Consider the following 17638-nt stretch of genomic DNA (forward strand, 5'->3'; position numbering starts at 1 on the left):
CACAATCTCCTGTTGAAACCCCGCCGAAACCTCGCCTCCACCACCTCCGCTTCTCTGCCAAGAGAAGTTGTCACAAAGTATACGAAAAGAAAATACTGCGGTAGCCATTTCAAACAAATTTCGCGGTCATGCGTGGTACGTAGATCGTACAAGTGGGGCGCAAAGTTTCCATTTTCTTAATAGACCTAGCTCATACATACATGTCCTCACTCACATCCGTGGGCGAAACGTCAGCTGTATGACGTCAAACAGCAAATTGTGGTCTGTGGCAGGTAGCTCACATAACTAAGGAGTGGTGTTTTGATCAGATGCGCTTCTTCCCACGGAATGTCGCCATGTGCCGGCACCAGCCTCCAATTAGGCAGTAGCAACACTAGCACGACGAAAGATGGCGGCGGAAAAAAGCGATAGCGCTTCGCGAGGCACATTCAAGGTCATTACGCGTATGTGACGTACTTTTTTTTTTGCCACAACACTCTACCTGTGGAGCTTTCGGCGAGCTCATCGCAATGAAACGAGAAAGTAAGTGCTTCAAGCTCGCAACAAATCCCCGCAATTTCACTCGTTCTTAAAGGATTCGAGAAGTTATTGCGGCAATAGATTTATGAGGTAATCCACCTCTATATTTAAGCAAATTCATGCAAGAACCCTCAAAGCTTAGACTGATATGAAAAGCTATGTAATTTGTTATAAATAACTAATGAATAAAAAAACCGAGAAACCAAACTTGTTTGTTTTGCGTCATTGTGAGACTCACTGGAATAAGCCACACAAACCTATATCGTGTGTGTGGCGATCCTTTTTTTTTTAATGCCGATCACTTTTAAAGACTGAGCTGTGGTATGCTGTTGCATGTTCTGATTGTAGGCTGTCGTCGTGGCCAGGCGTTACGCAGTCAAAACTACGAATAGCATTGCCATCTGTATCATACAGAGCGCTCGCTCGCACCAAGGAAGAGTCTTACTCCATCGAGTTTCCTAATATACACTAGAGGGAACTCTAGCGCTATAGTGTCTACGGGAGCTGCAACGCATGGCACTTCAGTGAGCACGGGAATGATGGGTAGTACACACATTTCTCTAATCTTCGTACTTCTGGCCTTCTTTTGGCTCCATGTGGGTTCGTGTGGCTTGAAGTTGTTTTCTCACGAAACAAAAATCAGCAAACGTTCAGCGATTGTGCTTCACCACCTTATTATTTAAGACTGACCTTTCTAAATCAGGTCACGAAGTTCAAAAGGGCTGAATCTTTTAAAGCAAAATCGAAACACAGCATTAAACGAAGCCGAAAGTACGAGTCGCCACCCGCAAGTATGAAGACTAGGCAAATGTATGTACTACCCATCATTCCCATGGTCGCTGAACGATCGCAGTGACTGAGTCCCCTCTAGTTAATTTCAGGAAACTATATGGGGGCCACCTCAGAGCGTCGGAGTCCCACGCATGGACGGACGAAAGATCAACTCACTGCAACAAGATTGGCTTCGGTGAGGTCACGGCCACCTGCTGAGTTGAACGATACCACAAGTTAGGCGATGAGTCTCACAGTCGAAAAAAAAAATGGCCCCGTATCTGCATTTATTCTGCTAATGTCGTCGAAATGCGATAGTCTTGCGTGTGGAGAGAGTGAACAAAACATTTATTTGATGCTCTGCTAAAGAAAATCGGTGAATGGTATTCTGGACGCGCTGCGTTAGAGTGCCTCGAGCGTGCTGCGGAGGCGAACGGGCGCACCAAGTCGCGTCACACGTGAGACATGAGCGCCATCTGGCAGTTTTTTTTTTTTTTCAAAAACAAAGCGCGTGGCTCTGAGACGGGTGTACGCGCCCGCCTCAGAGGTGACAAGGTGTAGAACGCAAGGCGACGGGTAGGTGCCTCCACCGTCTCGTTTTAGGAAAGCGTTGGAAACACTCTCCTTTCCGTACAAGCGTTGGTTGGTCAGCGCAGCGTGATAAGCGCTACAGTCCTTAAAATTACTTATGTATGCCTTTTCTAGTAAAATGTGCACATGCAGAATATTTACGTGTTGTTATGGTGCCCCAGACAAGCGCAATACTTGCTTTTTAATCGACAATTGCACAAGTATGAACGCTGAAACTTGAGCAACATAAGAGGATTTTAGTCTGTCCGGCGCACCGCTATACGGAAAAAAAGTTTGTGGATACCGGTTTACCGGGTCTGAACTGCGCATGCGCGTGCCTTACGGGCGTTTACCGGACACGCTCAAACGCCCAAACGCCCGAGATGCTTCCAAGGTTGCCATTACCGGCTTCCCTTTTCTTTGAGCCGAGTCAAGCCGAGCCTAACAGAAACCTAAAAGAACAAGATGGCTACTTCGAGGCCTGCTACCAGGATGGCGCCGCGTACGCGCTACTCGCCTTCCGACGATAAAATTATACTCGAAGAAGTTCTTGTACTTAACCCGTACGAAAATGCTTCTCGGTGGCACACGATCACTGAGAGAGTGTCAATGCTGCTGCGGCGAACACTTAATTCGCGAAGTGTTAAAGAGCGCGTTGACCTTCTCCTGGCCCACTTCATACGGAATGACGCGAAAAACAGAAAAAAGTTAGTAGACCGTATATTTCACGTTATCTTCAAGCCACCACGTTGTGGCCAAACTTTGTAAACGTGATTGTTTGCTTGACTAGATCGGGAACAGAAGAAGAATACGCGGCAATCGATGTACTTCTCCAGCACGTGGCGGACCTTGCCGCCGAATATTCGTATCGGCCACCACGGTCGGCTGTTCGGAAGCACCGTGCGAAGAACACTCCAGCTTCCGCATCAGAGACCGCGCCAGAGTCTGCGTCGGGGTCCACTGCTAAGCGGGTCAGACACACCGCGCAGGCCAGTTGGGACGACCGCCACATCGCCGCGCTGGAGTGCTATGCTGCTGAATCAGCAGCGGAGATAAGCAATCAATCTGGTAAGAACCTCGCTACAATCCCCCCCCCCCCCCCCCCCACCCTTTTTTTTCTTTTTCTTGTTTCATAAGGCGTGGAGAAGGAAGCTCTGAAACATTGGCACTCATCTGCATCGTTCAATCAAATTAACTTGCACAATTCGAGGCCAAATATGCTCTGTATTGGTTGACCCATATGATACATTTATGTTAGCATTATTATTCACACCTAAATCTGTCAATGTGTGACTTTCTGAAAGTTTTCATTTCCAGTTGATATGCACGAGATAATTGCTATTTTCACCTGATAAATTTTTTGGAGTGAATTTCACGATGACACTGTTATTGCGGTCGCTACGAATGCTCCTCAATTATCTGATAATCCGTCTTCTTAACTACCTCAAAGGGAACAACAACCTATTGTTATGGCACCTATTTTTTAGCACAATGAAAAGCTTAATAATCAGTGTGTCTAATCACAGAATAGTAACAAGTGAAATGCTGTGAAACATTTGTAATAATTTGTTTCTATCTCCAGTGAATTTGCGGTTGGAGATGCACGTGACAACACATGCCTCAAACAGTGAGCGCAAGAGTGGTTCGTGTCCGAGCAAGGCAGTACACTGTGCATGTGCACACTCTATGCGCTTACGCAGCAGCTTAACAAGGTGCACTGGCTGCTCAAAAGGCTGCACCGCTTCTCACCGTGCAACTTCTTTTTGCCTAGTAAATAAAACACAGAATAGAGCAGGTTTTGTTATACGTGCTGTAATTTTGATGATGGCATGCATGACAGCATGGGAATATGCAACTGCATACAGCAGCAATAGACTCAGGAATCTAGCTGCGAGGGGCTTCTTCTGGGCTGTAGGACATACTTGTTTTTGGGTGCTTTTAAAAAAATATTCAAAATATAAATCCTACTTACAATGTGAAAAGGCTGCTGTAATCTGTCACTATTTTCATGTTTGTTTTTTATTTCTGCTTAGATGTAGTCACATTTCTACCGGTTGTCGGTCCCATCAAGTAACTGCATTCACAAATATTCAAATGATGTGCTGCAACAATGCTTTCTAGCGTTTAGGGTCACTCGTGTTGTTCAGCCTGATTGAAAGCAAATATGCACCTATTTCAGTGTGAAATGTTAGGGAACTTGTGTAACTAACATCACTAAAAAGGCACTGGTTTTTGATTTCATGTGTTTTAATATATTTCCATCTGTACAAGGTGACGCAGTGACCCCAGCGGCTTCACTGCTGCGTAGCATGTATGCAAGGGAGAATGAAGGTACTGCAAATGATGTGGACGATCCAGACACCCGCTGCCATTTTGACTGGCCCTTATCAGCTGAGGCACAATGTATGTAAAAATATTAGAGTTTCAACATAATTCACTATAACGAAGAATTGGTGAGGCACTTATATACATTTTTGCCAGCATACTCTTGAAAACCTGTAAAGGCCGTTGTTAGGTAAAACTGCCTTCACTTATTTTGCACAGCAGTGTTCCTGTGCATGTGGACAGCGTGATAATCTGCCACATCTTCTGCATTGTTCTTATCATCTATACAGCTTACCGCATAACACTGTTTTGTATTCGCTGTTGTTGATTGAGCATATGCAGCCATACCATCTCATAGCACTGAATGGATATTTTTAATGAATAAATGTCTTCGCTCTCTGATGTGATAACTTCCCCAGACACCAGTGGCAACCGCTATAATGGTGAATATTTTTTCCTACGTTGTTTAATTAAAACTTCAGCAATCCTACTGGTGCAGGTGTTTTGTTGCTTCGTGTCACCCTGCTTAATGCAATGAGCCACTAAAGGTTTACTTGAAATTATGTCATTACTTTGAAGAATCACATGTGTGCCCATACTGGGGTCAATTTTTCTAGCTCCCAACATGAGTGCAGCTGGCATGGCTGATGGGCGGACCCACACGCCAGCAACAACTGTTGATGGGCCCTCAACAGAAGTTCGTGGCAGCCATACACCATCACCAGGTATATTATTATTGTTGTTTCCTTGTCATGTTTTAATAGCAATTATTAGTGAGTTTTCATGTGCCACGTAAAATTTACCGATTTTTTTTTTTTTGGTTGTGAGCACAGCTGATATCATGATGAATACTTGGGCAAGTATACTGGTGTATATGTGTTGCTTTTCGTAATGTTGCCTAGTGTAACAAGCCAATTAAAGGCTTACTTAAAATTATGTCATCACTTTGAAGAGTCCCGTATGTGACAATGATGGGGCCAATTTTACCAGAGCCTGAGCTAACACCTGGCACGGCCAATGAGGCAAGCCACACGCCAGCAACAAGTGCGGATGGGCCTTCCCAAGCCACTCATAACCGCACACCATTGCGAGGTACATCATTTTGTTAACTTTATATCCCTGTTTGTTATGTTTTCAATAGCTACAATTTGTGGGATTTCGCTTGCAAAACCCACAATATGAGTATGAGGTGTGTTGTAATGTACGTACTCGGCATTAATCTTTACGACTTTCAGTTCTTTTATGTGAACCTCAGTTAAGTACACGAATGCCATTGCATTTCGCACACACTGAAATGAAGCCACAGCGGCCGAGAATTCAACCTACAACCTTGGATTAGGCAGTTCAACAACTAAGCTTGTTTCATGTTTTGTTTGTTCTCTTATAAAGAAAACAGACAGTATTTGCAATGAGCATGCCACTGCTGCCAGTATGATTATCAGCGAAATGTTGTAGGCCCGTGTGCTCAGATTAGGGTGCACGTTAAAGAACCTCAGGTGGTCTAAATTTCCGGAGCCCTCCACTACGGCGTCTCTCATAATCATATAGTAGTTTTGGGACGTTAAACCCCACATATCAATCAATCAGTATGATTATCAGCATTTAATGATTCATGAAACATGACTGCCTGTTGATATATGGATACTTTTTGTCAGCTTGTGCAGAAATTATATTCGATGTGCCATAATGTGAGGCCATACACAGACACAAGTATTCAATGCCATTTGGACATATTTTACAGGAATCTTTTAGACACTTCCATTATTATCAGATGTCCAGTGATGGAAGTGCATTTTTACTTTTTGGAGCATACTTTGGAGCAGTCATAGTTGTTTTCGGAGCAGAAAAAAATGGTAGTTCAGAGCAGCTATCGGTGTTTTACAAGATATTAAATTTGCCATACATTAGTACGAGTTCGGAGCATTGTCGTATAGGCTCGAAAGTATTATTTCTGATTAAACATATTTAACAGACAACAGTCATTATAAATTAAATGTATCATACAATAGCAGATTGTCCAAAATATGCTGTACAATAAGCTGCAATTTAAAATAATACCATGTGTGGCAGATATGATATCAAACTGGAAAAGCTGAGCACCATATTTTAGAAGTAACCACAGTCCCATATAACTGTTGCCAAATAAGCAGTAGATAATCGGCATCAGATGAAAGCAGTCCTGCTCATTTTCAAATTTCACCATAGTAGCCTGCATGTCTAGCTGAGAAAAAAAAACCTACGAGCTGTATGCTTCATATGCCAATTCTTGTTGCACATGTGAGATCAGAGCCAATAATGCTGCACACTAGTAACACACTGGGATGGTAGTAGGCAGATTCTTCTTAGTTTCTTTAAGACTTGTGTGTCGGTCAAACAGCAAAAGTTCAGCATTCTCATACTCAGTGTCATCTCAGAGCAGGTTTGAAGCAATTAGTAACAAAGAATACACTTCGGCGCAGCATTTCTCTTTCGGAGCAGTTTGGAGCAATTGAAGCAGCACTTCCATCACTGCGTGTCATCAAGCAAGCTGTGGTTTGCAATGAGCAATACTGGACTCCCCAAACATTGGCTGATTTTGTGGTTACAATTAAAATTCACGTGACAAATCAATTTTAGTTAGTGTCTGAAGTGCACATTTTCAACGGCAGTAGACATAAAGCAATAAACATGACAATCTTGTGCATTTTCAGAGCTTTCAACAAATGTGCCACAGCCACTGCCTAGAGGCAGTGCACGAGCACAACTGGCTGCATCAACAGAACAGACCCCTCGATGACGCACACCACTAAGAGGTACATAACAAACTTTTTGTGCTATCCAAATGAACCTAGAGCTTAAAGGGCTTATTTGCCATGATTACACCCAGTAAAGAATTCATTTCAGCACAGCAAAGTAATATGTGCCATTGTGCAATCACAGCACCAACTTTGACTTTACTACAGTGTGGTTTTGAGCTCAAGTACAAATATGGATGCAACAGTCAATCTTTGAAGTCCAGAGTAATATTTCATATCTTATGGGCATATTATTCAGCAGGATAAAGAGGCCTTAGCTCATTAAGTAGATCATATATAACTTATTCACTATAGAAGTCGCAAGGCTGTCCAGAGAGTTTATGTTTGGTGCACTTTCTGTCGCATAGCTTGTTGCCGAGACATAAAGCCTTGCCACTTTCCAAGGGATCGTAGAGCTGGTTAAAGTTACGGAATTTCAATCTGCCACTGCCAGCATAGCAGAACACAAAAATGTATTGAACTGATTTCAGAAATATAATGAGAATTTCAGTAATAAAGCCCGTTCAGCTGAAATGTTTGCTATTCAGATATGTTCAAACGAAACCTTTTTGCACAAAACAGATAGAAAAACAAATGGGGTTTCCTAAAAGCATAAGTAATTCTTAGATGTTTGTAAAAATTTTGTTTCTAAATCCGAGCGTTTACTGTATATGGTACTGAGACCCCAGCAAGAGTGCTCGTCTTCTTCAGCTGATGCTAGATTGTCAATGCTTGTCAGGGGGCTACTTGGTGTGCAAGCACTGTAACGAAAAAACAGTGCAAGAAAACAGGGACACACTGGGCACACCGATGAGCGCTGACTCACACCCGATCTTTATTTTTTATTTGCTGCAGTGCATATATATACCATAGACATGAAAATAAAAAGCTGTTCAACAACTCTTGCTTTCGTCCGCTCATAGTGAACACTTATTCACACAAACAATACGAATCTAGAAATGCCATTTTTTTCTTTAATGATACCATGCTAACACAAGCACCTTCCTTTTTTTTTTCAATGTGTGTAGCTTCGATGATTAATGTAGTCACTTTGTCTGACAAGCAGCTAAGCACTGTCGTATCTTCCAAGTGAGGAATGCTCCACAATCTCAGCAATGCAACCAGGGTGTATGCAGAATTTTATTTCAGTATGTGTCTGTTGGGGGGGCGGGGGTGAGTCTCCACCTAAATCTGAAGGGCTGACCAGGCAGGCAAAGTTTTTGCCAAATGAGGGTTGTATCAATTGATTTCAGGAGCCAATCTTTCCGTTTGCTTGAAAATTACAGTGGCAAAAATTTTATTCAGTATCCCTTTAGGTACTTCAGTATGTCAAGTCCAATGTTTCTTGTTTACATATTTTTGCAGCAGGGAGAAGCCAAAATGAGGCAACGCTGGCGTTTTTGGAGGCCAGGTATAATCAAAACGTGGAAATGCGCCTCCTGAGCTACCAGATCGACAAAATAAATCTGGACATCAAAATTCGCAGCACGAAGACAACATGAAGCTGCTACACTAGCGGCATGCCAACGACGTCAGATTAAGGGAAGCTGAAATGGAAATGAGAAGGATGGAAATGGTGGCAGTACTTGAAGAGAGGCGGGCTAACGCAGCATACCAAGCATCTCAACTTCAGTTGATCAAAGAACTCATTGAGGGAAAAAAAACTACAATATCAATAGTTTGATTTCTAAAAACGAGTCAGTATGCATTTCTTTAAAGTTGTTATGTATTGAAGAAGTCCCTCCAACCACACTTCAAAAACCTGCAACCAATAGAAGTCACTGTCAGGGACAGAAAGTGGTTACGACTACCTTATGTTAATATGATATGTGGGGTTCAACGTCCCAAAACCACCATATGATTATGAGAGACGCTGTAGTGGAAGACCCTAAAAATTTCGATCACCTGCGGTTCTTTAAAGTGCACCCATATCTCGACACGGGCCTACAGCATTTTCGCTCCATCGAAAGTGCAGCCCCCGCAGCCAGGATTCGATCCGCGACCTGCGGGGCAGCAGCCGAGTACCTTAGCCACTAGACCACCACGGCAGGGCACGACTACCTTATGTTTATTGTGCGTCATGTCTCCTATCTTTCTCTGAGCTCCAGAAATATTATGATACATTGTGCACTATAATTCATGAATTGTTGGTGCTGCTGTGTGTAATGGTATGCGTTCAAGCTATTTCATGTTGTCACAGGAATTGTCATTAGTAAAGTTGCAACGTGCGCCTCCGAAACTCTCCCTTTGGTAGCCATACAAACTAAAACGAACACAATAGCTCTAGGTCTGTTCGATTTACCTGCACCACTTGAAATCAGTTCACGGCTGTGCATGCAAAGTTAAGAAATTGTGCAGTGCGAGTTCAGCAGTGCTGGCACAGCGCAACACCTGAAACGAATGACGAGGTACCGACAAGTTGCAGGCTTTATTTCTGTTTGCTGAATCCACATCGTTCAGCTAACACTGAACGATGGCGAACTGCACATGAGTACGTGCCTACACGATCCCTACAGGATCCCTTCTAAAACAAAACATTCTATTAATGAAAATAAAATGTTATACTTTTTGAACTGACACATAGAAAAGCCTCTCTGTAAGCTGGCTGTGCAATCCAATTTTATTGTGATAGTTAAAAAAATGCACATATCTTGAAATGGTTGTACACGTTGGGCAGTATTTCATGTATAAAAGGTTCGAAAAAAAAAAGAACGAGACTAAGCGTGAACCTTGAAAAGAGTGGAATCCAAAAGAACTGTTTTACTGACATCATCCCACACACACCCTCTATCCATGCGGCCAGTTTGGGCTTAACACCGATCACACCAGTTGTGGTGCAGTGCCATAAGTGAACACATGCAACTGTGCTGTGAAAAAAAAAGTGTAATGTAAAAACTGTACTGAGGCTCAACATCAAGTTTCTTGTGAAACTTAAAAAATCTTCTATGAAAACATGTCGAATAGTAAGTGAGGATTATAGAGATGAAACGTCTCATGCATGTGTGTTTGAATGGCGTAAGTGGCTTTCAGGGGAAAGTAAGTGTGGAAGGTGATGAACATTCTGTGGGCCTAAGGTCAGCGATTACAGATCCAAACATTTCCAATGTTTCCGGGTGATCTGTGGTGACCGGAGATTAAGTGTTCATGCAGTAGTTGCTACAGGAAAAGCTGTTCAATGCATTCTAAAGGAGCAGTGCCACCCAATGTCAAACTTGAGATGCGGCGTTCATTCGATTCTATTCCTATTTTGAGCGCAAAGAGCGTCCAAAGGCTCAATGGCGCAATCAAGGCCACGAGATATCGACAGTATTTTGTAGTGTTCAGCAAGCTCGTAGGCCATGCCTCAGGCACTGAGCGACTTCGAGCGAGCAGCGATGACGTCATGCCTGGCAACGGCTTCACGTGCTTTGTTTTTCTCTGTTCACAGCGCGTTCGTGTGAGTTTTGCGTTTTCGTGATGCTACTTCGGGTGATTTATCATGGAGCTGTGAGCGTCGACTTGGTGATTTCAAGCTACGATCATTGCGAGGTAACAATCACGCAGCGTTTGTATGTCTTACCAGCCAGAGTAGCCCAAACATGCGTTGCCAGCTGCCTCATCACTGCTCAGTTCAGCATTGTATGCAGAATTACAGCTCAGAAGAGGACAGAACTGAGAATGATTTGCCATGCCACGATTCCATATTCCTCAATTTTTCTATCGTTGCTAGTGAATGTTGATGATGGAGGTGAGAACAATGGGGGTGGAAAAGGCATGCCCATACATGTGCATGCTGAGCAGAGGAAACGTCAACGAAAACTGGCGCCCACTCACGTCCACCCATCCACTGATGCCGTCTTATTATTGCCTTTTTTAGCCACTAGGTTTTGGGTTCTGGCACTGCAGTGCTGCCGTCACACTGAAGAACTCGACCAGATGGTACAGCTCTATGCCAATGAGAACTGTCCACGATCTATGATTAAACAAAACATTATGGTACCTATATATATGTTAATGGCAAGAGCACAATCAGAAATAGGTGCAATAGCCAGAAGAGCATCACACCCACTTTATTCGCTTAATTTCGCTTGATGTTTTTATTTTTATTTGTGAAAGTTAAATATTGCTGAAAGAGAACCTATCATTGGCTCAGTTGAAGAGATTCAGTCAAAATAAAGAATCTCCTGAAGGGCCTCCCAAAAACCTCATCGCAAAACTATCACCAGCCATAATAGCACTGTATGGAGAAGTGTGTGAATGCTGAAGGGGACTACTTTGAAGGTGATAATGTTAAGGAAGACTGTTTTTGCAAGTACAAGATATTGTTGTGCACTCTCATGTTATTCTTTTTTTCAGACTTTGTAGCCTCTTTAAATCATGACATGAGCATCAAAGCTACTACAGTCGAACCCCGCTACAACGAAACTGACAGGACACGGAAAAAATCTCGTTGTAGTAAAATAAAAAAAAATATAGCTGATCTGAGCTAGTAGAACAAATAAATGTTTATTTTCAATATTTAAAAAAATGCCCGCTGCTTCCTATTTTTTCCCAGCAGCGACACGACGTGTTTTTCACCCATGTATAGCGAGGCCATGGTCAAAAGCACACTGAAACAACACCTGAAATCCCCTTAGTGAACGAACCAAACAGTTGCATTAACTCATTAACACCAGCAGCTGCCCGCCATCAAAAGTATCCGACAATGCTGAGATAGAGGCAGGGTATCATGGAGCGGCGCCTTTTGCATTATTCTATACCATTCTTATCATCCATCACTCGCAGCTAGCTGATTTCATTGATAATGCAGACGAAAAGCCACTCTGATTAGTTACCACACTGGCCAAGCACGAACATAAAGTTAAGCATCGGAATCGGAAAAGGCATCGTTCCGAGGTTGCACCCAGTAGCTGCGTGGAGGAAACCATGAACTGAGCTTCAGCTTCGGATTGTCTGCAGCTCAAAAGCAAACCAGTGGCAAAAGCAGGGCTAGAGTGTACTATCAGGGCAGTCTCATTACCACCGCTATCGAGCAATGGCGGCGCCCATGCTTGCTGAACAGCCCCGGTCCTTGTGGTGCCAACATGTGCTTTAGACTTTGTTGACGCATTTTCAGGTTCTGAATATGTATCAAAATGTTAAAAGTTGGGTTTACTGATTAGCAATAAGTATCTGAGCCTCGAATCGCATCGTAAAATTTTGTTGAAGTGGTACGATCAAAGAAAAAGTGTTCGTGGCGGCGACAATATTTATGCCTTGACTCCTATGGACTGCTGACGGGGAATAGTGAATTTTTCGTTGAAGAGCGTTCGTTCTAGCGGAGTTTGACTGTACAAGATATTGTCATGATAATAGAATGAAAGTCAATTAAGTCCCAGTTATCAACAAGCCAGTTAAAATAGAGCCGAACGTCTTGGTTCTCTTCTACTAGCTGCAAAAAACAAAACTCGGCTATGCACAAATAGCAAACTGCCTTGCACAACACACAAGGATCCATTGTATGCTCATGTCAGTATGCTATGCTGGCATCTCAAATGGCACAAGGTATTCTCTGAGGGTGGGCGGAGTAACATCAAAATATGTAGACACTTGGCTGCCATACATGCAAGTACGGCAGTTTAAGAACAATGTTGCAACTTTGTACATCCGACCCACCCTCTGCCGAGTCATCTTCTGGCCTTTATAAAAATCAACGAAGGCAAAGTCTGCAACGACTCTGCCGAAGCACCACTCAACGGGCTGCCGCACTGAGCTCATGCGCTTATTGAAGTTAACCTCATGGGGACGCAAAGAAGCACCTCCAAAGGCTTGTAGAGCAGTAGCCGGAGTGGGTAGGCGGGGTCTCCATATATTACATATGTGCGGCCTTGAGTAACTGTTTCCAAGTTGCGGTAGAGGGCAGTCTCCTTTAGGATACCTGCAGAAAAAAAAACTGCTTAACAATACTGAACATTATATGGGATAATAAGCGATGGTATCCTGCTACAGAAACAGTAGACTTGAGCTAGCAGAGAAGAATGAGTGGTTCAACAGTGTTATTAAACTAGTCCCACCAAATTTAGTGTAGTAAAGAGAACTTGCTGAACCGCCAGTTTCAGATTTACTCTGCTAGTTGTGGAGCTATCTTTGGGCTGTACCACCTGCTTGACCGCACACCTGTGCTCTATCATGGTGGTGTGTCCAGTTAACGCTTACAGACACAGGACAGTGAAGAGCATGGCATGGTGAAAAAAAAAACTGTGACCATGAGACAAAGAGGGAAGCAGCATATATCCTGCTGTGTTTTCAAGATATGACTGAATATGTGGAATTGAAAAGAGTAGAGGGCTGTTGACCTCTAAGTGATTTTCATGGCAGTTTGACGTTACTGGAAGACAGCAACTAGTCACTTGCTAGCAGCAGATTGGTATTTTTTTAAAAATAAATGTATATAAGTAGAGGTTGATGCCAATGCGTGGCGCCGGCTACTCCTCTTGCACAAAAGTCGACATCGCACATTTAGTAGCAAACACAAGGCTATACAGATAGCCTTGTGCTAAGGCTATACATATAGCCATAGCACAACTTACACGATGAGTGCACATTTTTCAACACTGAGTGTCCACACCACACAGAAATGTGTCCAAACTACATAGAAATGTGTCCGCACCACACCGAGTTTGTAAAAACACAAGTAATCACGCCAATTTAAGAGTTCACACAAAAAGTTAAAGTTCAATAAAATGTCTAAGGTGATTTTGTCACTTAAATACTGAACTGTTTTCAGCAAGGTTTTCCCAAAAATATCGTAGTAAAACACAAAAATACTGTTTGGAGCATACCGCGGTTAACAGTGAAGTACATTTATTTTTTGTTTAGTACTTTTGAGCTATTTCTGATTCCTCCAGAAAGTAAACGACTACACGCGCTGCAGTGGCTTGTAATTTCCCTTTGGCCATCATTTGCTTGTAACGCACATTATCAACAATAAGACAGAAATCTTCCCGTGACCTTGACAGTGATTTGGGCAATTTAGGTGGCACTCAGAACGCCGAGTTCAGTAACTGCGTTGACTAGTTGACATGATGTTCATTGCAGTGAGGCATGCTAATGCTCTGTGATAGAAACTTTCAAACCAAAGAAACTATTTTGGATGTGTTCGCTTACTCCAGTGTGTGAAGAGCGTTAACTACACTGCATACTAATGAAAGCAAAAATGTCTCAAAACATGTTAGTACACTCTTATGCCGCATACCAAGAAATCAAAAAATGTCACTTGCAGGACATCCAAAATTGTGTCACTGCTCCTTTAAGACACCTTGTCAAATGTCAAGGGCGAGAAGTGGTTGGAGCAGAATAAGCCAATAAAAGATGGAAAATTTTGACAGCTTTAAGCCTAGTGAGGAAGTTACATTTCTAGTTGAACGTTTGTCTTTGCAAGGTTGGTAATAACTAGGGGCTTGCATAGTGAAATGTAGAATTGAACAAATACACATTGAATAGTGATGATACCTAATTCATGCCTAATTGAATAGAGTACTATTCAAATAGTAGTTGAACAGAAAGGCACCCATTTCCAAGACAATTGTAGAGTGCCACAACACATAATTCCAAGCAAATATCCACACTTTAATGAATTAACATCGCCATAATATTTGACCACTAAAATATACCGTTATGTAAACTGAGTGTTTACATACAGCAGTATACAGCCTTTGAAGTATTTTTTTTTTTCATTTGTATGATGAACATAGAAGTTACACAAATATTAAAGGAGGTACTTTGCCACCAGCTCTTGAATACCATTCCTTATGATGAATCTTATGGTAATAAATTGAGGTTACACTTTCTTCAGCAAGGCTGGAGTTCAAAGCAAAAATTTGTTATTGCGGTGATGACTGAAGTCTTTGTAGTCCCGTAAAAGTGTGAAATTAATGTATCTTCACAATTCAATCATTTAAATAAAAGTTTTGGTCTTTTGCTCTTCTAAAGCTTTGTTGCTTTGAGATTTTGCCATTGGTTATTTGCAATTATTGTAGTTTGAATAAACTCCTACTATTCATCTGATTAAAGCACCAAATCAAACGAAACACTGTTTAGTTCTTCATTTAGAATTTTTGAATAGTCAAACACCCTTATAATAAAAAATAAGGGCAGACACAAATGGACAAACGGGTACATATGTGCCGTCTGAAGTAAAGGTGTCTGTTGGAGCTGGTACATCATAATTTCATGATGAATTGACTTGCCAAAACAGAAGTGTTAAGCATCAAGTGGGTACAATTATACGAAGTAGCATGCTTTTGAAATTAGCCTACATGAATTTTCTATCACAGAGGTGCATGCTACCTTGCCAGGACATGCCAATGTGTTTGAAGCGAAATGTTTCATTACCAACATAGTATTCCATAGGGCATTTCAGTTAGTCTGGTACCTTTGCAGGAGAAACTGGAGGAAAGTTCACATACCAGCATCACGACGACGGCCTGGAAATGGGCCATCCAACTGACAGGTTATACCATTTGCGCACATCAATGCCTGAAACTTCAAAGCATGATAGCGTTTGTGCCCAGAAAAATAGTATTCTTGTCTAGTTTATGGTCGACAAATTCGTCTAGCTGTTCCGTCAATAAATCCCCAGCAATTCTTCAATAAGGCACCTTTCCTGTGCACAGCCTGAAAAATGAAATGGCAGCTGCGAAAAGCAACACATAGCACGAAGTTTCAAGACCGAAATATAGCACGACGTTCCAAGATCGAAATAAGTATAAGCTAAACTTTTCGCAGTAAACGAAGCTGCTTAAGGTGTAGTAGCTCTACCTGACAGGACGTGTGTTTGGCACTAACTTGATGTTTAGCATCACTGCAACAGGAATTCAGATCTCTCTCCCACAGAAGAAACACCTTCAGTGACACATACATGAATTTTGCTTATCACATTTTCAATGATAAGTGGTTCATGTGAATCTGTAATAATTATTCATTGATAGTAATTACTAACACCTTTTATGCTGGTAGTTGGCATCAGGTACTGCGTCTGTTGAAGTAATGGAGTAAACTGCATGCAAAAGTAGGTTGCTGACACAGAACAGCCAGTTATATAGAGCAATGGTGCTAACCTTGAAAGGCAGGCTGCTCATCGACACAACACTGATATTTTTTAGTTTGAATGGGACTCGTTTTTCTGTGAACACTGATTAAACAAAGCTGCAAACAAAGTTTGAAATTGTCTCGTTGGGCAGAAAAGTCTGAGAAATATGTCAAATGGCATTGGTACAGCAAGAAAGAAAACTGATCTATAAGGCATTCTTACAGTACAGTTGTTCTGACACTGACTACATCATGAGGTTTTTCTTGGGGCAGTAATGATAATGAGGAGGCAAAATAATGAAGGAGTAGGTGTCTGGTTCACAGAAATAACTGCTTTACAGTGTTGGGAATAAAGGGGATGTCTCCTGTGCTTTTTTCTTTGAAGCACGCTAGGAAATATTAATGGAATCGACAACAAATTCACGTAATAAATTGATGCGGCAAATTATTACTTAGAAGATGAAGTTGCTACGACATTGGTGGGGTTGAGGGGCGATTTAGTGTGCCTGGTGTGCTATGAATATAGAAAGCCAGAGCCTTATTTTCCCTTCATAATGACTAATTAGATTTGATTGATTTAATGTCCCAAAACCACCATATGATTATGAGAGACGCCGTAGTGGAGGGCTCCGGAAATTTCGATCACCTGGGGTTCTTTAACGTGCGCCCAAATCTGAGCACACGGGCCTACAACATTTCCGCCTCCATCGGAAATGCAGCCGCCGCAGACGGAATTCAATCCCGCGACCTGCGTGCGGGTCAGCAGCCTAGTACCTTAGCCACTAGACCACCACGGCGGGGCACGAATTACATTTAATGACCTCTACCGAAACGCAGAGATGTAGTGTGGCGAAGCATAAACATAGCGCTAATGGCAGTCATGCAGTGCAACAGCAACAGCACGCCTTCTTACCTGAGAAAACATCTCCAGTGATTGCAGATTAAGCCACTTGTGCACTGTAAGGTCCGCAAGGAGGTGCGCGAAGTAGTAATCTATGTGGGCTAACACTTTAGACACCACACTTGATATTACCGAGCTGTGGCGCCTAAAGAAGAGCTCCAGCTCACAGAGACGATTAGGGTAGGCTAGACGCCGCAACGTCATGCACAGCGCCTTGCGACCAGACACTCGAACACGTTGAGTGCTCACTACCTCTTCGGGAATCAGCAAGATTTTCCATCAAATCTTCCAGGTCTCCTTTTTGGAACCTGAACGAGCGGTAGAATGTAGTAAAGTCCATGCCGTCCAAATCAAGAAGTCCGTTTATCTGGAGGTCACGGCGCGGTGCAGTTCGGAGCAAATACATATTTTCGATTTCGTTCCATCGCAAAGTTCGCAGGAGCAGTTGGTCGTGAAATACGATGTGCGGCATCGTTCATGCAGACACGACAACAGCAAATCACCGACACTTCAACGGGATCAATGGATCGCTGCGACCGATGCCACAAAGGAGCACACGAAAAGTAGGCATGAGTCGCATGACGCTTGTGTTAGCAACTCATGATGCCGATTCTGATGCCGATCACCGTGATGCTGATGTTTTCTTCATAGTTAGGTTTAAATCATAGCACAATTGAAGAAAACAAACATAAAGTCCCGTTTTGTAACGAAAAAGTTTATTGGCATTGTC

At 42.6% G+C, this 17638-nt stretch overlaps 1 protein-coding gene and 1 pseudogene across 1 annotated transcript; one reads left to right on the forward strand and one right to left on the reverse strand.

Moving 5' to 3' along the window:
* Window positions 1-2373: 2373 nt before the first annotated feature.
* On the forward strand, window positions 2374-4521 carry LOC142813908 (uncharacterized). Its single transcript, XM_075891866.1, has 3 exons — window positions 2374-2567; window positions 2651-2928; window positions 4132-4521. Exons 1-3 carry the CDS (start codon window positions 2470-2472, stop codon window positions 4269-4271), a joined length of 516 nt encoding a protein of 171 aa, XP_075747981.1. The 5' UTR covers window positions 2374-2469; the 3' UTR covers window positions 4272-4521.
* A 7776-nt stretch (window positions 4522-12297) lies between these two features.
* Window positions 12298-17360, reverse strand: LOC142813909 (uncharacterized; annotated as a pseudogene).
* Window positions 17361-17638: the final 278 nt, after the last annotated feature.

The sequence above is a fragment of the Rhipicephalus microplus genome, chromosome 4 (genome assembly GCF_043290135.1).
Source record: "Rhipicephalus microplus isolate Deutch F79 chromosome 4, USDA_Rmic, whole genome shotgun sequence".
Taxonomy (NCBI): domain Eukaryota; kingdom Metazoa; phylum Arthropoda; class Arachnida; order Ixodida; family Ixodidae; genus Rhipicephalus; species Rhipicephalus microplus.